At 41.9% G+C, this 26,257-nt stretch overlaps 2 protein-coding genes and 1 long non-coding RNA gene across 4 annotated transcripts; 1 reads left to right on the top strand and 2 right to left on the bottom strand.

Annotated features, from left to right (window-relative positions):
• Nucleotides 1-529: 529 nt before the first annotated feature.
• LOC311254219 lies at nt 530-5,577 on the bottom strand. Its single transcript, XR_014622221.1, has 3 exons — nt 5,450-5,577; nt 2,008-2,131; nt 530-1,187 (listed from the first exon to the last, which is right to left on the bottom strand). It is a non-coding gene; the product is annotated as an uncharacterized lncRNA (long non-coding RNA).
• Nucleotides 5,578-9,460: 3,883 nt separating this feature from the next.
• On the top strand, nt 9,461-15,637 carry eif6 (eukaryotic translation initiation factor 6). Of its 2 annotated transcripts, XM_084347826.1 has the most exons (7): nt 9,461-9,569; nt 9,882-10,018; nt 10,855-10,940; nt 11,234-11,409; nt 12,474-12,650; nt 13,040-13,224; nt 14,563-15,637. In XM_084347826.1, exons 2-7 carry the CDS (start codon nt 9,912-9,914, stop codon nt 14,570-14,572), a joined length of 741 nt encoding a protein of 246 aa, XP_084203952.1. In that variant the 5' UTR covers nt 9,461-9,569; nt 9,882-9,911; the 3' UTR covers nt 14,573-15,637. The 2 variants fall into 2 exon arrangements, with proteins under 2 accessions (XP_084203952.1, XP_084203953.1); XM_084347827.1 differs by lacking the exon at nt 9,461-9,569 and having other exon boundaries at nt 9,704-10,018.
• Nucleotides 15,638-17,213: 1,576 nt separating this feature from the next.
• map1lc3a (microtubule-associated protein 1 light chain 3 alpha) lies at nt 17,214-26,065 on the bottom strand. The gene is made up of 4 exons (XM_084347967.1): nt 25,880-26,065; nt 21,879-21,934; nt 20,975-21,081; nt 17,214-19,637 (listed from the first exon to the last, which is right to left on the bottom strand). Exons 1-4 carry the CDS (start codon nt 25,917-25,919, stop codon nt 19,475-19,477), a joined length of 366 nt encoding a protein of 121 aa, XP_084204093.1. The 5' UTR covers nt 25,920-26,065; the 3' UTR covers nt 17,214-19,474.
• Between the last annotated feature and the right edge of the window lie 192 nt (nt 26,066-26,257).

Here is a 26,257-nt window from a genome sequence, read left to right on the forward strand (position 1 = left end):
ATCATTACGCAGTAACTTTCAACAGCTCTGATACTAAATGAATTTCTGCAAGTCCATGAACAGTTTTTGGGGCATCTGTGAGATTATGTGCCGTATAAATCTACCAGATGTGCAGAATAAATCTGCCTTGTGGTATTCTGCTGAAATACCCCTTTAGGGATTTACATGCATCTCCTCTGGTGATATGCAATATGTTCGGCCACCTGTCCAGTAATGGGACCGGACAGACTGGCTGATGCCTCCAACAGCATTTGAGTTTCATTACAATTTAATGTGTCATTCAGAGTTTTTTCATGAGAAACTTTTCTTTCCTCAACAGAGTGAAGTAGTGATGAATCCTATCACCCAGAAATCAGTTTGCATTTTTGCACATCAGCTTCCAAAAAATGCTCGACCAACTTTTTAATGAGACTCTGTGTGCTGGTGTGAGGCGAGTGCACGCTGCAGGTCAGACTGTAAATATGCACAGAGCTTAAAACAAGCAAGAGAAACGGCACAAAAACCAAAAATGAGACTTTCTTTGGAGGTTTTCTTATTTATTAGACGGCCTGTTTCAACATGAGAACAGCAGCCAGACGACAAACATACAACCCCCAGAGCATGAAGAATCTAAACAGCTGAAATCAGAATAATACTTTAAAAATACTTTTTGTTTCAGAACAGTCTTTGTCTTCTTTGTCTCTATGTACACAAAGTTTTATTCTAATTTTAATTCACTGATAATCAGCCCGAGAACTTTGAAAAGCAAAACGCACACGGACAAGTAGGAACATCTTCTTTGCAACACGAGGCCAAAGCGTTTGGTACCTGTGGTTTTAATAGACAGAAGCTGCCGTACTTCAAATAAAGTAAAGTTTAGTCACACGAGCAACATTCAGCGATCAGCAGCTCCTCACTCTTCTATCTGCTCATCCACACGCAGGATTTTCTCCTGAAGAGCAGCAGTGGAGCGACGCAACATGCAGCGACAGCCTCGTTTTGGATTTTTCCGGTGGGTTCATGAACGCAGCGTCACAACCTCAACATTCTCCACCTCCTCCGACAGTCCTGCTAACATCAACATCTTCGGGTTCATTAACCGGCTGTACCAGAACCGGTTCAGTACCAGTTGGTGCACGAGATCATGAAGCACATGTTGTCCACCCTCCTGTTTCCCATCTGGCACTGGGGCAGCTCTCCGGGGGTGTCTGTGGAGTCAAATGCAGCGTTTTGAATGATGATGTGGGCGGTGACATTTAGGTTTTTGTGACATTTATTTCTAGGATGAACTTGGATGAGGGAAGTATCTTTAAAGCAAATCGAGAAGTTCAGACTTTTTCAAAAGACAGAGATTAAAAAAATCATATTATGTTATGTTATGTTTTTGCCACCCCTATGAAGAAGTATTCAGATCCTTTACTGAAGTAAAAGTACCATTACATTCATGCAGAAATACTCAATCACAAGTAAAAGTCCTGTGATGGTGAATAACTAACAGGTCACTTAAGAATAAGAATATTTTGGGTGTCATGTCACAAGTTTTAAGCTTTCAGCGTGTCGTAATGTTTCCTGTAGTTAGTGCTGGACCTGCAGGAAAGGACCGAGTCAGGGGACAAATATCATGTTGTGTTCGTTGTGTTTTTATTCTCACACAGTGTCGTTAAGACGACCTAAGTCTCTAAGTTTAATATCTCAATGTTGACTTTTGGTTTCTCTGGAGAGAAGAACAGCAGCAACCTCAGTACAAGTCCTGTGTCTGATCCATCCATCCATCCATCCATCCATCCATCCACCCTCCTCCATATGTAGACCTTCTTATTATTTATATAACATCACCTAAAGCAAAAATCTTGAGGTGATAACATGTAAATAGACTTGAGACGTTAGAGTGTTTAGTGGTAACGAGCCTAAAAGTTTAGAAACTGCTGGTTTTATCTCGAGCGATGTGAAGTTTTATTCATCTCAAACACTTCACGTTGAATCTTAATATGAAAATCAAACTGGATCGTTCTGTACCTGAGTATTTACCTTCAGAAGCAGCCGGTCCTGAGCCGTCAGGACTGTCAGACACTTCCTGTTTCTCCTCTTCTCTCTCCTTCGTCTCGTGGCTCTGCTCTCCTCCCATCATCAGTCACAACACAGCAGGTCACACCTGAGACGACACACACACATAAATATACATGTTCACAGTTTAAACAGATGAATAAAATAGTCCCAACACACTCAGTTGTCCTTTTTATACTAATTAAATAAAATAGTGAGTTGAATGAAAGTAGGACTCTACATTAAATGTAAGGTTGGTTAGCTTAGCTTAGCACAAAGACTTGAAACAGTTAGCTGAGCTCTGTCCAAAGCTACCAGCATCTCTCAAGTTCACTAATTCACCAGATGATGTTACATCTTGTTTGTTTAATCTGTGAAATGGTAGATTATGTTGCCTTAATCCCACAAACACCATCCTGCTGATCATAATACTCAGATAATGGATTAATCCTCATTGACAACAGTTCCCATGAGCACCTGGTCCTCCTTCACACGGTGCAGCTCCACTGTACGATCTTAAACACGTTATATTCTCTTTTGCTTTTGTTCTTTCGTATGAAACTTTATCTGTGAGGCCGACGAATTATTGTTGGTCCGATGATGCAGAATAATGGTCTTAATAGTCTTAATGGCACAATGACTGTGAGACGTTATACTGTCAACAACAACGGCACATAAAGTAAGAGTGGGCCTGACAACCAGTTCTTCACTGGTGGAAGAAGTCAAGGGGCAGCAACGTTCAGCACGATCCCCCGACTCATCAGAGAGGACGAAGACAGACAGATGCAGACAGAGAGACAGAAGACGAGAGAGATGGTGGACACTCCTGGTTATCAGCTCGGACGTCTCTAATCCCTCCACCATGATCCGTCCAGAACGGCCAATCCAATCAAACACAACTCAATCAGACGCGACTGATGGGATCATCTTACTCTGATTACCACTTTACACCGTCGCTGTGCGAGCTGTGAAAGCTTTTTCCCGCTCGTCTCTAATGCATGCTGGGAAATTACACAAGACTCTCAGGACTCAATGAAATAGAAACACCAAGAGGGAGACGGGCTTTCAGCACGATCGGTTTGTTATTTCTTATATAATAATATAAGACAAACTTCACAAGCAGCACGTCCTCAGTCCTAAACAACCGAGCAGGTCAACTCCCAAAATCTGTCAGCAGAGTATCAGCGACAAACGTACCGGACCTTTGTGGTTCATGGTGTCGAACCGTCACAGTCTGGTTTTATGCAACAAAGCTACATGGTTAAAGGAACAGTTCACTCGAAAAATAAAATCATCATCTCCTCCCTCCGCGCTGATATAAAGGAGACCAGTATTCAACACTTAAAGCAGATATGCATTTGCAGTGAAAAATAAAAATGTTAGCATCAGAGCCAAAACAGAGCATTTTAAAATGTAGTTATGTTTTCAGCAACTGGACTTGCAACTTGGAAAAATGCAGAATATCGCTCATTAATCTGCCATTTTTGGGTGAACTGCTCCTTTAAGCTAGACATGAGCCGCTTCCAGTCTGTTGTACATGAGCCACAAGCTGGTGGGCTGCTGGGACCGGTTCTGTCACCGGTTCTGAAACAAACAGGAACAAAACGCTGCTGAATATTTTCACACTCCTCAGACTGATTTTATTCACAGCACAGTGACAAGTAACCGGCGTGTCAACACAACAGCACGAATAATGAGGCCGTAAGATAAAGAAACAGGGAGCACGTCTGCAGAGTGAGATGTTACGGCCTCGCAAATGATGTTATGTGTCGACGGCCGAACCGCAGAGCAATAAGTTGTGATAATTTTCACATAAAAGTCGATTATGGGCCCGACCTTTCCTCCAGACCTAAATATAAGATCAGAGGGGAGCTGCTGCTGGACACATAAAACATTTAACCACAGCTGAGAGTCAAATATAGAGGATGAAGATCTGTGGAGAGGAATTTATGTAACGGCTAAAAATACTGAGATCTGAGGGCTGCTGTGTCTCCTTCCCCTCAGACTGAACATGAGCGGCTGAGATGTAACAGGCAGGTAATAAAACCAGTGCGCCACACACGCTTCATTCATGAACTTCAGAGCATCTCAATTAGCATTCAGCGCCGTCGCCTCGCTTCCCCTCCCAGCTGTCACCGCCGGAGAGGAAGCCGAGCTAAATATAGCTGCTCTCCTCTTTCTCCCAGATATCCTTTTGTTTTGACTCGTACGCCTTCTTATCTGCTGCTGCTAACTGCTGCTGCTAACTGCTCCTGCTGCTAACTGCTCCTGCTGCTGCTAACTGCTGCTGCTAACTGCTCCTGCTGCTGCTAACTGCTGCTGCTGCTGCTAACTGCTCCTGCTGCTGCTAACTGCTGCTGCTGCTAACTGCTGCTGCTGCTGCTAACTGCTCCTGCTGCTACTGCTGCTAACTGCTGCTGCTAACTGCTGCTGCCCTCTTCGGTTTGAAATAAACTGTCTTCTCCTCTCTGACGACTCAACACAAACCTCGGTGACCTCAGCGTGCAGCTGCAGGCTCATTCCAGCTGCTCTGTCATTCACGTCTTCCTCTTTTCTTTTCCTTTCCTTGTGCGACTTCACGCTTCATGGGTCTGTTGGTTAGGTAACGTAAGAGCTGTTGGTGTATTCATTCAGTTTTACGTTCCTTCAGCAAATAAAAGACTTTTGGCATGAAAAAGGTTCACTCACATTTTCATGTCTTTGTCTGTAAGTTGTTGGTGTGTAACACTGAGAGCAACTGAAAACTAAATATTTGTTTTCTCCATCAGTGAATAAACAAGCTGTTCTCAGAGGAAAATAAATCCCAGAACATTGTGTGAAGCTAGGAAGGTGGCAGGGTCCGCCACATGTCAAATCAATATCAATGAAGATAAAAGGATTAAAGGACACATTCTGCTCATGTTTTGTAAAGTCACACATTAGAAGTTTGTGTTAGATAAAACAGCTTTACATGCTTTTATCAGCTCTCTCCTCCTGCTCTGGTTGGTCAGCGCACACACGCCTGAGCCAGCACTGCTGACGACAAAGATGACTGTTGTTGGGTCAGAGATGGTTCTGATCGTAGACAAAAGGCTCAGAGTGAGACGCTAACCTGCTGCAGACATAAACATGCAGCCTCTAATCAGCTGTTCACAGCTACATGTGAGTCTTCATCACATAAACATGAGATTATCTCACATCTGATCATGATGACGTATTTTCAGCTCAGTGCTGAAATATTACTGTTGTGTAAAATATATAAAGACTGCTGATGTAACCTGCCGGTCTCATCTGGACCTCAGTGTGTGTTTAATCCGGCCTGTTTGTCTGACAGTCTGACATGTTGACACCAGTGAAGCTCCTCCCACACAGACAGTGTGTGTGTGTGTGTGTGTGTGTGTGTGTGTGTGTGTGCTGCCGCCGGGAACATAAATTAATTTGATCCCACCTAGTCGACCCCCTCGGATCCTGCAGACTCGTCCGTCTCTGTCGGCCGCCGGTTCCGATTAGCTCGCGGTGTTTCCAGGCAGAGTTTCCGTCCGACGTGTCCACGGAGCGGCTCACTGCGAAGATCGTTTATGGATGAGAGGAGGCATCACTCTGAGACGAGACGAGACTCGGTGTGTAGGCTTCCATATATGATGCAACAAAGGCAGAGCTCAAGAGTGAAAACATATTGTAATAACACTGAGCTAACGGGGATGGAATGTAACGTAAAGTAAATGTACTCAAGTACTGTTTTTAGGCACTTGAGTATTTATATTTTCCACTACTTTATATTTCCACTCTGCTACATTTAGAGGCAAAACACTGTAAGTTCACTCCACTACATCTGTTATTGTTCAGATTGTTGCTGCATCCAAGCTTTTTTATTCCAATAATCAGAAAAATATTGAATATCAGAGCCAATAATTGTTCAGGTCGATAATCGGACAACCCAGAGTACACTTTAAACATACATGTAAATATATGTATAATTTACATTTACTTGTACTTTTGATGCTTAATTACATTTAATATCAGATACTTTAAGACTTTTACTCAAGTACTGTTTGTATGGGTGACTTTCACCTTTAGCAAAGTAACATTTGAACACGATATCTTTAGTTTTACTCTTTAGTTTTGACAGGAAATCTTCAGAGGATCAAGAAAGTCAGTAGGCTTCATTTTCTGGGACCATAATGACTGTTCACAACCGAACCTGAACTACTCTGCCCCATAAAACCAAAAAACATTTACTTTCAACCACCTGTTTACATTTAAAGATGTAAATGTATTAATCACAATCATTTCAATGTCTTGCACACCTCCACAGAATAGATCATGTTGTTCTGCTTGTCCAAGTAAATATAATATTATTTTATTTTTTATTAGGTGGAAACCAGAATCAATCAATCTGTGTCTGACTTTATATATTTGCTACACAAGTGATGTAATTTAATTTCACTGTGTGAAAAAAAGCAGATGTCGAATGTGAGCGAACATAAACAGGCCGGAGTGAAACCTCTCACTCTTTGTCGCTCTTTGTCTCCTCCTCCGCTCTGGTTCGTCCCCGCCCCCCGCCCCGACCTGCTGCAGTGACGTCACACAGGTGGCGAGCTAATGGAAGTGTCAACAAACAAGACGTCACACGGAGCGGCCGACGGGATTGGCTCCGAGCGCCGATCCCGGTGCTGCACGAGGAGAGAGGAGGAGGACAGCCGCGCGGGCAGTTGCTATGCAGGTTAGTGAGGAAGGAGGAGGTTTGTTCTGCCTCCTCTTCAGGCTCAGACACCGAGCATCTGCAAACATCTGCACTGAAGCAGCATGGAAATAAATCTGAGGAAACAAGGACACAGAATGTGTAATTACATAATAATAATAATAATAATAATAATAATAACATGTTTTAATCCTCATGGTCAAATATAAACCAAACAGGCTGCAGACTGTACACATTATATATTGACCACTAACCAGCTGCTTCTAGATCAATAACTTTATTATCATTTTTATTCCAGCACTCTTACATTCCTAACATCTGTCCATTTTCACATTGCACATATTCTTTACACTATACTGGACATTTTTGTAGAAATCTCTGGCTCAAGAATTTCCATCAGGATTAAAAAAATATAAATAATCTTATTTTATCTTAATACTTAATACACATTATCTATATTTTTGTGCCTGTCTTGCTTTCAAACACTGTGCAGACACATTTTGCATCATTTTCGAATATGTTTCTTTTTTTATGTTAAATGTCTATTTTATTTTTTACGATTCTTCACCTTCTCTCCAAATCAAATCAATGAATTGATTTCATTACATTAGAACAAAATGGAATAAGTAAAGTAATTATATGTAGAATAGAAATAACAAATGTGCCCGAGCAGGAAAACACAGCGTTCTGTATTAGTTGCTTTTATTGTGAAACACACAACTGCTTCCACCCGTCGAGGAATTAAAGTAGTTCACAAAGAAACTGAGATGTTGAGCTATAATTTGTGGAGATTTACAGGTTTACATTTATAGCCCATGTGAAGAAATTAAAAGTATATATCTTTTCCCACAATCGAACAAGAGTTTGGATTTCTTCTTTCTAAACGCACATTTATCTTCACATTATTTCTGCTTTCTGATTCTATGAATTTCCTGCATGATTGACGATATAATACAGATTAAACAACTGAATGAGAAAATCAACTGATTCATGTATAATGAACAAAAAGCCTTTAGTTGTGATTGAATTGTGACTTTACGTGGGTTCTATACATGTATTATAAAATTTTTTTAAAGTGTACAGGACTATTTTTACACTAACAATCATATAAGAATAATAATTATAATCATATAATATTGATAATAATAATCATATAGTCAACCTTTTCACTATTATGCTGTAACCTGTAAATCTATGATAGACATGTGATTATATTTGCTTGAGCTTTGACCATTTGTGTAAAATAAACAACTGACAACATGAGCTGATATTGATCATATTATTGTCTACATCCAGTGGCGGATTTAAGAAATTTGGGGCCCAAGGCAAAGGCAGGCATGGGGCCCTCTGAAATGAGAAGACAACACACAAAACAACAGGTCAATTATACAGACACATACATTTTAACAGAATACACATGTATTATTTGTTTTACCTGTTGTCCCTCTCTTCCTGTCCCTTTTTCACGTTGTCTCTCTCCCTCATTCTGAAAACAAACACACAAAACACAGTATCAGGCTCTGACCCAGTGGTGAAGTGTAAGTATATTTACTCAAGTGCTGACGTAGACATTTTAGGATTTCATGCAACTTCAGTTTTGTCTGCTCTGCTGTATCTCAGAGGCAAATACTGCACTTTCTACTCCACTACTGTACATCATTTACGCTGCTGGTTACATATTTCAAACCCTTCCTGCCCAGTGAAAACCATGTACCCTCAAAATGATGATTTAATGCTAATATTTGTGATAAACTGAAAGAGTCTTCCTTTGTGGGGCGACTTCTTCAGCCAAAACTCTTTAAAAAGAAGAAGTTAGTTTTAAGTTGGATATTCGACATTCGCAGCCACTCCGACATTTCAAGTGCACCCGTATTGCAGACTTTACAGTAAACACACGGAGAAGACGGCTACAGCGTGTACCGACTTCCTGTTTTCAAAATAAAAATGTGGGATATTTAAAGCAGAGATACTGTGTTTAAAGCTATTGAGAAGCTATTGAGCTGAGATGCTAATATTTACATATAGCCTAAAAATTAATAAAAAATTATGAACAGATGTAAAATGTAAAAACAAGAGGTGTATCTCATGCAGCCAGTGTAGTTACATGATCCCACACTGATTTTGAGTCAATTGATCACATGACCTGGAAGCTATTGAGCATAAATGCTAATATTTACATATAAAAATTAATAAAAAATAATAAGAAATATTTAAAGATGTAAAATGTAAAAACAAGAGGTGTATCTCATGCAGCCAGTGTAGTTACATGATCCCACACTGATTTTGAGTCAACTGATCACATGACCTGGAAGCTATTGAGCTAACATGCTACTATTTAGCTGCTACTGCTGCTAGCCACTGCTGCTAGCCGCTGCTGCTGCTGCCGCAGCCGCAGTGAAGACAGTAGTCACTTTCTGTAACTTGGAGATCAGCTTTCTGTTTTCCTCCTTCTTTCTCCTCCTTTCAGCACGGCTGGGGCAGCTTCTTTTCCAATGTAGTGGAGACTGATGGGGCCCCAACACACACATAATACGATTAGCATTCTGCTGGCAGAGGATTTTAATCAAAAACATAATTAATGTGCGCAAATAAGCAATAACTGTATTAACCATAAGTGTATGAGGATTTTTATGGGGCCCTCAGGAACTTGGGGCCCCAGGCAACCGCCTAGTTTTGCCTAATGGTAAGTCCGCCCCTGTCTACATCACTCATCAGGCTCAGCTCTGTGCAGCGTCTTCTCTCTCAGCACATTGTTGTTGTCACGCATGTTACGTCCTACGTCACCACGTTAACCCCGACGCGGAAGTGAACACGTGGGGTTGAAGGGACTCAACACGCATGTTGTGCGGCTGTGAACGTTTCTCAGGTAAGTTCACCGCTTTTCTTTAATATTATAAATTATTAAAAGACGAACTTTAATGTGTGAAGTCGAAGCTGTCTACTAATACACGTGAGCTGTTCTGACGCGTTTCCGGTTTCTGTCTGCTCAACGTTCAACTTCTAAAAACTAACCGTTAGCTAACGTTAGCTACCCTGCTAGCTGTGATAGCCGTGCTGTGTGTCACAGCTGTTCAACTCGTTAATTATCAGACTAACAAACTCACTGTCTGCTCTGACATCCAGCAGCTCATCACAGTTAACGAAGCTCAGTGTTTTAAAACGCGTGTTGCTGTTCCAGGATCAGAAGTTAACCACCTCCTCCTCCATCATGGCCGTGAGAGCATCGTTTGAGAAAAACAACGAGATCGGCTGCTTCGCCAAACTGACCAACACATACTGCCTGGTGGCGGTCGGCGGCTCAGAGAACTTCTACAGGTGAGACTTTACCTTTTTAACAAGTCTGTTACATTATTTTTATTAAGCTCAGACAGCTGCATCAGCTTGATTCAGCCGGGTTGTGTAGCATGGAGGCTAACTTAGCTTCCCCTCCGAGCCTCGCTGGCTGATGTCATCTGAGTGCAAAGACTTTATGTAAGAAGAGGTGTGTCAGCTGAATGACACATCTTATTGTTGATGACAAAGTACACGCATCTTATTGTTGATGACAAAGTACACACATACCTGGGACTACACAGAGAAACGAGTCATCACGCTAATTGAACCTGATCTCAACATGCAGGTTTGGTCAATCTAGTAAAAACCAGAAGGGACTTCAACATTAGGTTAATTTTACTCAAAATACACTATTTGAATGTGTAAAACATGTCAGACACGGTGGAGATTTTTTATGTATGATTAAATATATGTGTGGAGGGATAATGTAAGAATTATATCAAAAAAGTGCCATTCTGTGCTCCATGCTTTAGTGCCCTACCAAACCTCATTTAGAAATCAAGCAAATTAAAGTTTCCTTCCTCATAGGTAAGCATGCAACCAGGAGCAACATAACTGAACACATTTCAAGAATCATGGGGACCCCTTTTGAAGTTCGGCATGTTAGTGATCCAACATGCAGACAGAATCTCAGTGTTTTGATCTGATCCATACTGCATGAAACCACCGTGAGATTTTTAACACACGGTTGAAACAAATGTTACACTAATTCTATGAATTCAGATTTTGTGTATTGATAGCTGGTCCAGTTGATCAGTGATTGGTTTCCATGCAGAGCTGAAATAAGTGACATCATGTTGTTGTTTGTGTGTCTGCAGTGTGTTTGAAGGGGAACTGTCAGAAACCATCCCAGTGGTCCACGCCTCCATAGCAGGCTGTCGCATCATAGGGAGGATGTGTGTGGGTGAGTAAAGCTCTGGAGCACACACACACACACACACACACACACACACACACACACCTCCGGTCTGGTTCTTCCAGCTTCTGGAGATCTTTCCTTCAGGGATCCTCCAACTCTCTGGTTCCAGAATTTGTTCATCTCAGTCGTCTTTTTTTAATCTTCAACACAAAAAGAGCAAAGAACAAAAGATAAATCTTTTGAGTTTGTTTGCTCAGGTACTGACACAGGTACTTAATTTATCCTGACTACAGACGTATCATTGTTTCTGATGACTCTTCTGTCTGTGCTGTCTTCAGGTAACCGTCACGGCATGCTGGTGCCCAACAACACGACAGACCAGGAGCTGCAGCACATCAGAAACTGCCTGCCAGACACGGTGAGGATCCAGAGAGTCGAGGAGAGGCTGTCTGCTCTCGGGAACGTCATCGCCTGCAATGACTACGTAGCGCTGGTCCACCCCGACCTCGACAGGGTGAGACGAAGATACACACCACACACTCACACACATTCTCATGTACACTCCAGCAGACAGTTGTACTCACAGAGAGGCTCTTAACGGTCACTGTAATGTTCTGGTTTCAGGCCGTACGTTTAATCAGGTACAAATATGATGATCAGGTGTTTTAGTCATTTATCAATAAAATCTAAAATATTTGCTGGTCTAATTTTCACATTTGTGCTTGTTTGTCTCTGTTGTGTTATTGTAAACTAAGTATTTAAAAGTGAGAGAAGAAGTTGAGCTGCAGTATTTTGTGTTTTCTTTCATAAACAAGAGCTCCATCCACACTGATCCAGAAACAGTCTCCATCCACATGAACATTTTGGTACCACGTCAGAAATATTCACGGTCCACGCTAACGCAACTGAAAACTCATATCATATGCCTCTTTACAGAAGTTAACTGTGTGTGTGTGTGTGTGTGTGTGTGTGTGTGTGTGTATAAAGGGTTAGTTTTGATGCATCAACTTTTAGTGTAAAAGTGAGTAGAAGTTTTCTCGTATATGGTTAAAAAAGAACATTTGATCACCAAACATGCTTTGCAAAGCGATAGCCCTGAATGCTGCTGCTGTGCGGGTAATGCCACATCCAGAATAAACACACAGACCACATCTTGAACAGAGCAGGAGGGAATTATTCCTTTAGGTCACCACACTGTTTCGAGTGAAATGTGCTGGCATCATTATTGATGATTCAACATGAATTGGTCGTCATGTACGTTTGTGTCATCGCTTCCAAAAGTCTCCGTTTCTGCCGGTTCAGATTAAAATCTCAATCTTGGGTTCAGCAGTGTTTTTAAAAGTTGTGTTAGGGCTGTAAAAATGCGGGAGTGTTGTGGACAGGAGGCGTAAATGTAGCAAATGCATTTTAAAACAAGTGTGGATGTCGCCTCAGTGGTTCACATAAACAACCAAGAGCTTGATAAGATAATAGTTCACATGCAGTTGTAATAAAAATAAATGAGCAGTATGGTGCAGACGACATCACTCATGTCAAAAACTACTTTTTTCTTCCTAACACACGCTCTCCCTCCATCAGGAGACGGAGGAGATCCTCGCAGACACTCTGAAGGTGGAGGTCTTCCGACAGACGGTAGCAGAGCAGGTCCTGGTCGGCTCCTACTGCGCATTCAGCAACCAGGGAGGCCTCGTCCACCCAAAGACGTCGATAGAAGACCAGGACGAGCTGTCGTCTCTGCTTCAGGTTCCTCTAGTGGTGAGTGGTGGGAGGGAGCGGGTCGGGTTTGACTTTGCCCTTCTCGACCTGATAAACACTCACTCTGTGTGATCCCTGTGAACAACAGTGCTTCTGTAACTTAATCAGTGATGAGTGAAGATCACAGGACAGCCAACCCTCTGAGATAAATGTTTTCACGCGTTACCTCACTCAGAGAGGCAGGGAGAGACTGTTGATAATGACAAATGATACAGCAGAGAGAGACGAGTCTTTAACCATGAAACGCATCACGTCCTGTGAGTCAGAGCAGATATCAGATTTCATATTTTGTTCCATCAGCCTGCAGGAGAGAATAGAAACAAATAGTCCTTCAAACAAGAAAGAGTTGAGTGTTTCTTAAATGACAGTACGGCTGACTTCCTGTTCAGGCCGGCACAGTGAACCGGGGCAGCGAGGTGATCGCGGCGGGGATGGTGGTCAACGACTGGTGTGCGTTCTGCGGCCTGGACACCACCAGCACGGAGCTGTCGGTCATCGAGAGCGTCTTCAGACTGAGTGACGCGTCGCAGCCCTCCGCCATCGCCACCAGCATGAGGGACTCGCTGATCGACAGGTGACCAACACACACACACACATTATTATTGTCTGGTTTTGTAGATTTTACACATTTGCTCATCAATTTTTACTTTCATGACAAGCGAGCTGTAAACAACCAGAACACTTTACGAGATGAACTCTGACAGTTGATCTGTAACAACCTGTTTGACCCACATCCTTCACTTATTACACACAGAAATGATCGTAACACTCAACAGACTGACTCATTAATACATGTTGATCACACACGGCTCCTCACTTACACACACACACACACACACACACACACACACACACACACACACACACACAGGCCACCATCTGTTCATTTTGTAACGATCCTAGTTAAATAATAATTTAAATCTTTCATCAGTGTTACTTCACACTCCACTTCCTGTTGTTGCTCCTTCAAGTTAACTCCATCTGGACTCAGTCCGTCCCGATATTCTGTTGACACTGTCTGGAGTTCTGATTGGAGACGAGTTGTTTCCTAAAGAGTCTAAAATGGATCCAGTTTGTCTGCACGTACGACGTTTCACTGTGAGGTTTAGTGAAGGTTGAGGTCCTCTTTAAAGAACTAGCTCGACATTTGGTAGATGTGTGTGTTTGTTTTCTTACCGCGAGTTAGACGTGAAGATTACCTGTGACGGACGACATGTCTTCACTTCCTCAAACTTTACAAAATGAAGCCAAGATGTCCCAGACACAGGTGCAGCCATCTTGTGCTGGTGACATCATTTAGAGTCAGTCTGTGCAGCAGTGATCAGCTGGTGGAGCAGCTGCATCATCAGCTATCTGATCAGCTGTCTGAGTGTCCATCATGACGTTTTATCCCCTTTTTTATAGCATCAAATAATTAATTAATACCAAACGTATCAAAAATAAACGTGTGACGTGAACATCTGCTGACATGGAGGAAGGATTACTGATCCATACTGTGAACTGCAGCCAACTACCAGCAGGCGATCAAGATGTTTAATGGAAGATGTCATGTCGTCCGTCCTTATTTAAAGTCAGTGTTTTCTAACTACAGTCTGTATACACACATTTTTACACTAACTCCCAAGTTTCTGTGGTGTAAATCAAATGTAAACAATATTTTAAATTTAGAAAAAATTTGATTTAAATCTGTTTAATTTGACCTCCTGGTTTAGTTTTCCCTCCTGCTGTCAGCACTGGTGTATTTTTGTGGTTCGGCCCGACCCCCCTGTGTTCCTCGTTTCCCAGCAGCTGTAACATATTGATTATGAATAACAGTCCGTCTCCCGTTTTCATCTGAGTTACAGGAAGAGTAAAAACCATTAACTGTTGATTTCCTGTGATTTTAACCATCTCCTCTCCTGTTTCCCATCAGCATGGCGTAATCCGCCTCCACACCTTCCTGCCACTGCTGCGGTTCGCCTGTTCTCACACATGACGCCAACAAGCTGCTGGACCTCGTTTCTCAACTTAAATCACCTCCTTCCACACGGTTCAGTTCACTCTCACTCAGAAGTCACGCCTGCAGCCACGTTACCAACATAATTTTGTACCTTTCTAACATTTGGTTTCATCTCTCTGAAACCTTTCCTCTGGTTACTGCAGTCATTTTTACAATCAGCTCTCTGTACGGAGATGATCCGGGCAGGTTTAGCTGCATATCCACCACCTCATCTCTCATGTTGACTGGGCCTGGAGCAGATAACTGGTAGCAGGCTTAAAGGTGTTGATGTGGGGATCAGGCTGCTGGAGGCCTCTAAAAGAAGACCTGGTGAAAGAAAGCTGCCTGAGTATTAAAACAAGTTGAGGAATCTGATGTTTCGGCCTTTGTGGCACTAATGTGAATATAATAGGTAGAAATAACATCGACCATCTTCTCCCAGTTTGGAGACCAACAGTGAGCAGAGCCGCGCTAAAAGGAATCAAAAATCAAATTTATTTGTGCCTGTACCGTTTAAAAAGCCACCGTAGATAAAACACGTGTCTAAACTCTTTTGGTAGCAGCTTGATGTAATTGTCAGCCTGGTGGGGAAACTGTCCGTCGCCTCGACAGAATCACCTCCCTGGTAGTTTGCAGACTGTTGAGGCGACTCTGATGCTTGAAGGATGAAACCTGTTGCTTTTGAAACTGTAAGAGGCGACGAGCCAACATTAATCTAAAGTAAGGACGTCTGATATCGCAGCGTCCGGGAACTGACAATGTACAACATGCAGTATGATAAATACACAGTGTGATTTCAGTGTCACTGGTCTCGTACGTAACGTTTATACTAAAGAGATGAATGAAATGAGATGGACTCAGATGTAAACCGGTTCAGACGGAGTAGTTTTTACTTCAGTCTTTCTGTAACAGATGGAAGCTTGCTGCTGAACTACAAACATGGAGGATATTTCTTAACAAACGTTACGTCTCGTCTGTCTTGTAAAATAAAATAAATCACCCCTTTTTATCTGTTTGATGTTTTCTTTGCAGTGTTCAGAAGAAATCTGTGCTGAAAACTGAATAATGTTTGAAAAACAAACTGAGGTAGTTTGTCTTTTTAGTATCGAAGTTTTTAAACTTCTTTACACTTGTAATACATTTCAGAAGGAGGTATGGTGCTTTTTACTTCATTACATTTATTTGACGGCTACAGTTAGTTTTCAGATTAAGATTTTGCATAAATGTGATAAAGTAAAACAATAGAACACATTGTTAAATCAGATTAATCAGATTAACACTGACACATCAAACAGTGTTTTCATATCCAAACTTCTCACATTGTTTAATTTGTCTGAAGCCTCAAGATGTAATATTTTATCACTTTATTTAAGAAAAGTCTGAAAACTGAAAACAGATTTGTGGATCAGAACTTTGTTTTGTCTCTTTCTTCTCCCATTAATCATCTGATGACCCCTCAGATTTATCCGGTGACCCTCTGGAGTGGCCCTGACCTCCAGTTTGGGAACCGACCGTGTTGTGTCATGTAAAGATGCTAATTTGGTAAAAGTGAGTAAAAGTATTAGATATTAAATATAATATCTATATATCTGATATTAAATATATGTAAGTAGTTAATCTTTCTATTTGATTAATTTGAATTTATTTTTGATGAAATAAATTTAAAACAGCTACTTTGGCTCTGATGCAGCCTGTAATCTCTAATTATGGATTAAAAATCTCAATATTAGTCTCTAAACATGTTGGAGTGGAAGTATAAAGCAGCAGAATATGGAAATATTAAGTAACAGACAAATACCTCCAGACTGTACACGTGTAAAGTCCCATCACTTTTACCACAGCTGGACTGAACAAGCTCGCTGTATATAAAGTTATTCTCCACCTGGAGCCGCTCCAGCAGCAACATCTGCTCCATCACTGACATCAGTAAATAATGTATCAGTGATCAATGTTAATGTAATAGAGTACTGTTACATTAATGAATTGATACTTACAGGCTGATACTTAACATCTCGTGTTCCTGCTGGTGTCAGTGTGACCGACTGACAGATACGAGACATCATTTAAAGGTGTAGTTTGTAAGAAACGGACAGACTTTGAAGGAAGCTCCAAAACTACAGGGGGCAGCATTAACTAACCGCTAACTGCTGCTCACTATAGTATATAAGCTGGTTAGCCCAGTTAGCCATGTAGTTAACGAGGCGAATAGGCTCGTCGTAGTTCTGTTAATGAGGGAAACTTGAATTCAGACGGTGTACGGTTGTATTTTTCTGTTTATTGAGTTAACATATTTCCTTTCTTGACATTCTGTGAGTTTATTTGTTGATTTATTAGACTCAGCAGTGAACCGGCTGCTTGTACATCTCCCAGCTGAAACTACGGAGCGATCAGGCCTCCATCACCTCTGGAGGAACAAAGTGGTGTTAGCATGCTAACTTCAGTAGACGTCTCTTCACACTCTTGATAATGTTTGTTCATTTTCTAATGTTTGAAACTAAAACGCTGCCCATGTTCTTTGAAATGCACCTTTAAAAACAAAGCAGGAAATGAACCTTGAATGAAAAACAGATAAAAGACAGGAGAAATATTTTAAAGGCAACTTTTTTTATTTATTGGCAAATGCTTTGAATAAGGTTGTAGCAATGCGTCTATGTACACCCCTCCAAACAGTGACAATGTCAGAAAGCCTAAAGAAAAACACACTTTTGTAATACAGCTCGATTATATGATCGTTTATACGCACACACGTTTTTTTTGTTTTGTTTCAAACATACACATACATTTATTTTCAGTTTTTGGTTTGGGAAACATCTAAAAAGACTTTTTTTTTCTTTCTTAATTAAACAATACAATTATATCTATTGCGTAAAATCAATATACATTTATATAAAAAAAAAAGTCAAAACATGCAGGTCTGTAGTGCATCACAACCTTTTTTTGTCTATAAAGTCTTATTAAACAAAGGCAGACAGACGAACATACAGAGAGCAGCAGCGCTCTACAGAACAGGAGTAGATACAAAAGAAGAGATAATTGTTATATAGATACAGTAATCCCTAAAAAAAACCTCTATGCCAACTCTTTTTATATTTGTATTAATTTATGTGCAAAAGAAGCTCATTCATTTCCGACATTAAATACATTTTATGACGTCTAATGCTCGACTCTATGCTACCATGACACACGCAGCGTTCTTACAAGCAGTCTGACACGAGGCCAGGAGGGGGCGTCGCCCTCACAGCCGACAAACGATGTTAACGCGGGGCCTCGCTTCACCTCGCCTCACCTGAAAGGCTTCACTGGGATCTGATTACTTCCTGGCTTCCACTGCTGCCAACTGCAGGCTGCATCAGCTCTGCCTAATTTACAGAATGGGATCATTTTATTGGCATTTCACTGCTGCTGTCTGAGCCCGGTCCTGTAATCATCCCAGTGTAACTGCTCGTGAGCTTTTGTTTGCCTCTGTGGAGACGGTATCCCCTCCTGAGCTGCTCATCCTGACCAACAGTCAGTTTCCAGCCACATAATGACATTTCATTTGTGTTTTTTTCCTCCTTTTTTTTGAACCAAGCATGAAAAGCAAGCAAGCGTCTAACTTCCAGTCAGTCGGATCAGAGTGCATCCCTCGTGTTTCCACTGCCTAAAATCTACAGGATAGGCCTTTAAATCTGTTGCACCTGATTGGTTGTCTGTGACGTTAAATGTGGGTGAGCTCTGTGTGCAGGAAGACAGGTGAGTAGTGATACTACAGGTGTATTTATTGTGCTTAGGGGGCGAAAAGACATCAAGTTCAGTCTGTAAACATCCTGCCTGACAGGATGTAGCAGCATGTGGCTAATGGCGCTAACGCTAACTTCCCTTCTATGAGTGAGCAGTTAGTACATGACAGTAGCTTAACGGGGGGAGAGTAGTGCTGCCGTTATCGTGTGTCTGTCGGGGTGTGAGGGGATAAATATTGCACATGTAAAGTTATTAAATTTACGAGTATTACAGTCATTTCTAGCCTGATTGTCAGCTACTCGGTAGCCAGTGGCGAGTTGGCAAGTTGAGCTTCAGGCTGATGGTAAATGTATGATTAAAACAAAGTCAGAAGAGGCTAAATAACACAAACTAAACTACAGCTAACGTGTCCAAATAAAGACAATGATTAAAAAAAACTACGTTAAAAAAGTTAAAAGGTAAAACAACAATCACTATGAATCTAACTTCTAGCTTGTACTACTGCTGCTGCAGTGATGAGAATATAAATTACTGGATAGTTATGAACTAACTGTGCTGTGTTTCCACCTGCGCACACGTCAGTGACGTCATCAGCCGAGCTTCAGACGACATCCTGAACTTCGACTGGCTCGCATGAAACTGTCTGGTTTCAAGTTTAGCTCGTCTTTTTTTTAATAGCTTTTGAGAATGAAAATCAGTTTTACTCGCAAAATCATCGGTTTGTTAGTCCCACCCTTTCAAAATAAGAGAACTGTGTGGAACCAAGAGAACAAAAGAGACAAAATAAAACTCGAATCACTCACAGGGATGATTCTGAACTAACTCTGAGGGCAGGAAAGACACACAGGATGTCCTCTGGCTTTTGTAGCTAGTGTTGTACTTACTGACCAATATGAAGAAGGTGCTCGACTACGACGGAGAGAGAGGGACGGGGGGTGTCTGTCACATGTACACTGACTGACGGGGTGCTGCTACGTGGGCCTGCAATGCAACAAAGTGGAGAGGATCGTGGAGTTTGGTGGTTTCTGACACCGGTCACCTCTTTACCCCTCAAACGTCCCCCCTCTACCCTCTCCCCATCCTCCCAGCACCTGAAGATGTCCCGCTCTCCCTCCCCTCCCCCTCCCTAGCAGCCGAAGGTCTCCTGCGAGGCGTAGACCATGTAGAGGAAGCCGTCCTCGTCCCTCTCCTGCTCGTAGATCTCGGAGATGGGCGTGGACACGGACACCATGCTGTGCTGGTTGACCAGCAGGAAGAAGGCCTGCGTGGGGTTCAGCTGCAGCCGGCGTCTGGGGGGAGACGGGTGAGGGAGAGGATAAGGAGAGAAAGGAAGAAGTTAAAGGGTGTTACTGCCTCAAACATCATGTTCCTTCTGTCACTCGTTAGAGGCCGATCCCACTGAGACGTGTTGCTGGACACGGGTCCCTAGGAGCACCAGTGACCAGTACTCAAGTACTGTGCTAAAGTACAACTTTGAGATACTTGTACTTTACTTGAGTATTTCCATTGTCTGCAACTTTATGCGTCCGTTTCTCTGCGTTTTCAAGGCAAATATTGTACTTTTTACTCCACTAGAAGCGTAAATACATCACTCCACTTGATTTTGATTTATTTTCTGTCGGTCGACTCATCGTCGCAGCGCTGCCATCAGAGTCACTCAGAGCTGCAACAGACAATTTTTCTGAGTAAACAAAAACAGCTGAGATCTTTCATCTCTATATATATGCGCGTCACACACTCAACTGTGCAAGTACAGAATAGAGAGAAGGTCAGAATCAGTGCGAGGGCTCAAAGTGATTATTTTGACAGATATTCATGATTATTATGGATGATAAAATTTTACATCACAGTTGAAAAACTTTGACATTGAAAACTAGTAAAATCATGATGATGTGGTGTTTCTCCTGGTCTCTGCCAAACAAACATGTTTTATTATGTCTGGAGAACAAACTGGAGTCCAGAGCGTCTCTGCAGCTCTACAGCATTTCATTAAAACACACATTCACCTTTATAAAATAACTGCAGTTCTTGCGATTTGGATATTGCACTTAGTCATCTTGTGATTTTGATTATTTTGGCATTAACTGCGCAGCTCTAATCGGTGCAGTCACATTTCTGACGTCTCATTGCTCTTCTTGTTTTTATCTCACTTTTCGTGTTTCTCCTCGTCTTTATATCCTCCAGCGTTCACTCATCAGTCCTCAGCTCTGGAGACTAAACTACAACATGCAGATTGTGAATACATCACTAAAATAACTGCCTTCATAGTTCTGCTTCATCAGCATTTAAGATTTACAGTTATTAATAGATCCACAGCTCCATTCTGATGTTTCTGCACTGTATGACAGTGAAATCTTAATTTACTGGCCCATGAATCTACAGCTGGATGTAAAGAGCTCTCCTCTCCTCTGATTATGAAGCTGTGCTGGTTGTAAACAAACCGGTCGACTGCCGCCTCAGCAGGCTGTCACATCTGAGCACATCCTTCAGCTCACTCTTTCGGTATTTAAAACACCAGCACACGCGCACGCCAACACACAGCTCCAAATATACACGCACATACCAAACATACACCTCAATGACCTTAAACTACACGGCTATCCAATGTGTGTGTGTGTGTGTTTACCTGATGATCTTGACCAGCTCGCTCATGTTGACGTGGTCCGGTACCAGGAACTTGGTCTTGTCCAGAACAGGCAGCTGTTTCTCTCCCTTATATCTCTCAATGATGACCTGCAGCAGAGACAACACACGACAGACAGGAAGTCAGTCAGCAGCACACAAAGACGCTCTTTATAAACCTTTTGAAGACAACTAGAGACGTGCGTGGTTACACATTATGTCACGTTCAGACTAGACAATATTTATGTCTGTTATAATGGTCAGTGTGTCAGATTAGGTCATTAAATATAAAGTGATGAGTTGTTGTGTCTCAGCAGAGTGACATGACGGACACGCGGTGTGGTGAGGAGGTGTAAACAAACAGCGGCGGTGTGTTCGATACCGATTGTCTCGTGTTCACAAAAGCCTAAAATGAACTGATTCAACTTCTTTACTCCAGTAAAAGTAATAGAGTACAGTATGACAGTAAAAAGTCTCCCTCTGAAGGACATTTGTGGTCAAAGCTAAATGAAGCTCACGTCATATTAATGATAATAATCCCTCAAATGCATCAAACTAAAGTAACGAGCCTGTTTTGAAGCTGTGAGGAGGAGTTAGTTCAGATGTTTGTGTTCAGATGTAGAGAGGAGAGGTCAGAAGTTCAGATACCTGAGAGTATTTGTACTTTGTTACTTTCCCCCTCTGGAGACTGAACAGGTCTTACAACAGTCCTTTGACTTCACTGTTGTGTAACTCACTACTTGTTTTTCTGCCCTTCAGGTACATCACATTTAAAAAGCTACACAAGAGAATATGTAGATTTAACCTGTCGGAGCACAGAGAAGCCTTTCACAGGCACCTCGTCTGCTCTGTGGTGTATTAAACACGGTGGTGTGTTGTGTAGAAATCAGATTTGAACAGCAGCTTACGGGGATCTTGTTGGGGTGCTGATCACGGATCTGCTGGACCTCTTTGCACCGGTCAGCTGTGGGCAACAAAAGACACAACTCGTTAACTTTAAATAGACTCATCGTTACTCATACAAAGCTGCAACTCCCTCGCTGATACTGACAGTCTGGTTTTAGCTTTTTTTTAGTTCAAAATGAGAAATGTATGCACACCCAGAGAGAAGCATCATCAAAAAAACACTGTCTGTATTTCTATTTTGGGACGGAGAACAAACGAGTCTGGATGCATAATTTAGGACCCCTGTTAAGAGTAATTTGTAAAATTATGGCACAATTTGTTGTCTTTAAGTCTAATTTACTCAAAGCCTCTTCACAGCAACACAGAACGTAGTCTGAATAGCCCATAACTGAAACACACATAAAAAATCACAATAAAACTGAAGAAATGAGAGGCATGTGTGTTCCTAACAGAAGACTGGAGGTCTGCATGTTTTTACCTGAAGACAAACAGAAAAAACAACGAAAACATGAAAAAGAAAACACATAAATTCCCTGTGATGCCTCGTGTCACATCCCTCCTGCATGTTTGGCCTGTTTGCCCAAATTAATTTCCTGGTTTCTGTCAGAAAATCCACAGGAAGTGACAAACTGCACGTTCAGATGAAAATAAGAAACAGCAGTGAGTGGTTCTGACTCCACACGCAGCCGGACTCTTTAACGACGGCTGAACCTGCTGCTCAAAGAAACGTCTTTGTGTCCGCGTTACTCGCGGCCCGCTGATCTGAGGAATGAAGCGCTCGCTGTTACCAGCGTCTCTGATCGGTGACGTTCATCATGTTGACCCGCCTCCTGTCTGACATCTTCTCTTAAGCCAGCGAGGTTATGTTTGTTTGTTTGTTTGTTTGTTGGTTTGTTTGTCAGGAGGATTACACAAAAAGTTCTGTGAGTTTTGGTGTGGATCTGGATTAAAGGACGGATCAAGAAATATTTCTCTCTTTAAAGGTCAAATTTGTAAGATAGTTGATTTTTGATTCCAACTCGTCACAACCTGACGCTCAGGTGTTCGGCCCGATCACCTTTCTTAATATCAATTTGATACAAACTGGTTCTGTTAAGTGTTTAAGTTTGACTGTTTGGACTCATTTACATATTTCACAACGCTACACAGGCTTTACTTTGTGAGTGAATATCGCCTGTTCTCTCTTTCACTTTTTTACCACCTTGCTATCTAATTTTACAACCCACACTGACCTCTCCAGCGTTCAGAGCAGCCTATTGCCTGATTTCAGAGAAACGTCAGTTATTTTTTACACAGCGGTCGAGTTCAAAGCTCAGATGGGATTGAGGAGCAGCAGTGAAGTGTGAATGGTTTCTTTGTTTGGGGTGTTTTTCTTCCCTGGCCGTGGGAAGGATCGGTGCTAACTGCTAGAATGTAAGAGTATGTTTTTAAAACCATTCTGTGGGTTTAGCTTCATTTGAAAATATTACAAAAGAGATAATCCAGCTCTCCTGTCTGGTCTTGGGTATAATTCCCTTTGACGGTCTCAGTTCTTGGTGGCCTGACCTCAGAAGTCTTTGTTCTTTCCTGGGCCTTAAAAACGGACCACACAGACCCGGCAGCAGAGCCGAGCCTGTCGGTTAACGTCTCAATAGGGTTGTGCTCATTTTGCCCACCAGAGGGGGCTACTCGCTATAACAGCTTCATATTATATTTCTTCTTCTACTAACTACCTTCTCGGGCTAGTTTTAGAGAAAACTATGGAGGGAAACTCATCAATCTAATGATTAAAATCTGGATACAGCTACGGAGGCGAAGCCCCGTTCATTCCTGTGAAAGCTGCTCAGTGTTGTTTCGACTTCCTGAAACGAGTCATATCGCTCAAAAAAATGAAGCCACCGTTTTACAGACGCTTCTTTCAGGATGTTAGCTTATTGGGAAAAGTCTTTTTGGGCCGCAGTGCATCACGTGGTGTAATTACACAGTTTGGCCACTATGAACGTTGCCTTCAAGGCCTGGCGCTGTTCCCATGGGCTGAGGGAAACTGGGCCAGAAGCTAACAGGTGTCACCTGAATTTACATCAACACATACGTCTTTACAAGCCGGGTGGAGTGTCCATCACACTGTGGCTGTCAGGACTTAGGTACAAAATCGAGGCGCTTGTACTGATTCGGACAGTTTTAGTTACTAGTTGCTTTTCAACATTACAAGTTTTCTTAATGCCTTCTTAAAATGCATCTGCAAATGTGGTGATTTTAACATTTCTGATAAATGTACCAGTCGGCCTGCTCCGTAGTTTATAACAGTACAACTATTAACATATTGAGGTCGACCGATGCGGCTTTTTCAGGGCCGATACCGATATTGATTATAAGAAATCATAGAGAGATTGATAACAGATATTTGGAAGTGAAACACATTTATAATAACCTGTGATGGAATCAGGTAAAATTTACTCAAGTACTGCACTTAAGTAGAATTTTGAGGTACTTTACTTGAGTATTTCCTTTTTCTGCAACCTTAAACTTCAACTCCACAACATTTATTTGATAATGTAGTTACTAGTTACTTCACAGATTCACATTATTTCATTGTTTATAGGCTGGTAATCATGATGTGTTACCATTCAGACAGTGTTGTGGGCGGGACATGGTGTAAGAGGATGTTGCATCAGAGCCAAAGTAGCTCACTTTAAAATTTGCTTATTTTATCGGCAATTTGACAGAAAAATCACAGATAAAGAAAGTCTGAAAAAATGCTGATTATCGGCAGTTAAAATACATGAAGTCGTAATCATGCCTGTTTTTAATTGATAAATAATAACATTGAATATTTTTATATGATGTATTGACAACTAGACTGAAAATGTCTGTGGTTTTCATTTCAGGAATCACTTTATTCACTGGCTTTGCCTAAAAACAGATAATGTCCCACCCATCATTGAATATCTTCCTCTTTCCAAACTCTTCCCTCGGGACTGGATCTGTTATTCCTGCTGTCAGAGGGAGGAACATAATACTCCTCATCCTGTGTCCCAAGATAGTAACACAGAGTTTAGTGTGTTAACATCCCCTTGTTTATAAAATACTTGTCCGTACTGACCTACTAATAAAACTAAGTAATCCAAAGAGTTAACGTCTCTTTACTCCGGTCAAAGTCTTGTGTTTGACTGTGACTCAGACAAACAGCAGTAAACCACAGACCTGTCAGGTTAACAGGTCCAGTAATCACTCTGAGACATTAATAGCTAATTAGCTGCCTCTGGTATGTTAACAGTGAGAGCTTTATAAAGAGGTTACAACCAAACAAAACCTCACAGTAAGTATAAGTTGTGTTTTTTCTGTCTCCACTGTTGCTCAGCCCTCGTTTCTGTGTTTGAACAGATTATGTAATTGGCAGTCTGGGCTCCTCCCTGTGCAGGACAGGGGCCTCGTTTGGCATCAAATTACACCATAAATCACTGAACACGTGTTCTGGGATAATGTGTCAGCACATGTTGTTTTCCTTTGAGCAGCATACACGAAATGTTTACAGCTAGTACACTGCAGCTAGCTTAAAAACCAGCTGTGGAGAAGCTGGTCATGTCAGGCCTCTGCTAGCCCTCAAGGCTCGCCAAGCTAATGTGACAGTGACCCAGATGGCCTTTAAACGTTAGCAGCCAGAGAGATGAACTACAGGCCAGGAGACACTGGCTGTAAGACACAGCGTCGATGACATTTAGTAAGATTTTATGTATGATTCCTCTTTATTCGTTATAAGATCAGATATTCTCTAAGCTTGATGCTAACAAGCTTCTGTCCTATGATGCTATCGATCCGAGCCGTGAACCCAGGCGTGTAAACAGCTGTGAAACACTTGTCAAGGCTGCACAACATTCAAGTTATTATCATGTTACTACACTTGTCAACAGACTGGGTAAGCTAGGTGGCTAGCAGGCCGGCTAACCGCCTAGCTTCTCCGCTCAGCTGCTGTTTTCAGGCAGTTAGCTTGGCTGGACAACACACAGCCTCGGTGTCTTCTTACCAAATGTCCTCCTTTGTTTGAAGGGTCTGTCGGACGGCATCTCTCTCGGCGTTATGACTCAGTTAGTAGCTGATTAATGTGCAGTCAAGGCGCTAACGACGCAGCTGTGTGACGGGCGCGGAGGTGTCGCTGCTCCTCTGGTCGTCTCTCCGGAGTCTGAAGCCAAAACAGCTCCGGACAAACAAAGCAAGTAAACCGAGGCGCTGACGTCATCCGCTGCATTTAAAGGGGCCGTCCCGTGTCAGCCGCTCAATCAAACTTTATTAACACGTTATTACAAACAACGCAAACAACTAAAGATCGTGTGTATCACTTTATATGTGTTTTATATTATATTACATATAAGCTTTTCAGCCGTGTGTCACTTTGTACTGACCG

The sequence above is a fragment of the Pagrus pagrus genome (assembly GCF_965226575.1).
Source record: "Pagrus pagrus genome assembly, chromosome: 3".
Classification (NCBI taxonomy): Eukaryota; Metazoa; Chordata; class Actinopteri; order Spariformes; family Sparidae; genus Pagrus; species Pagrus pagrus.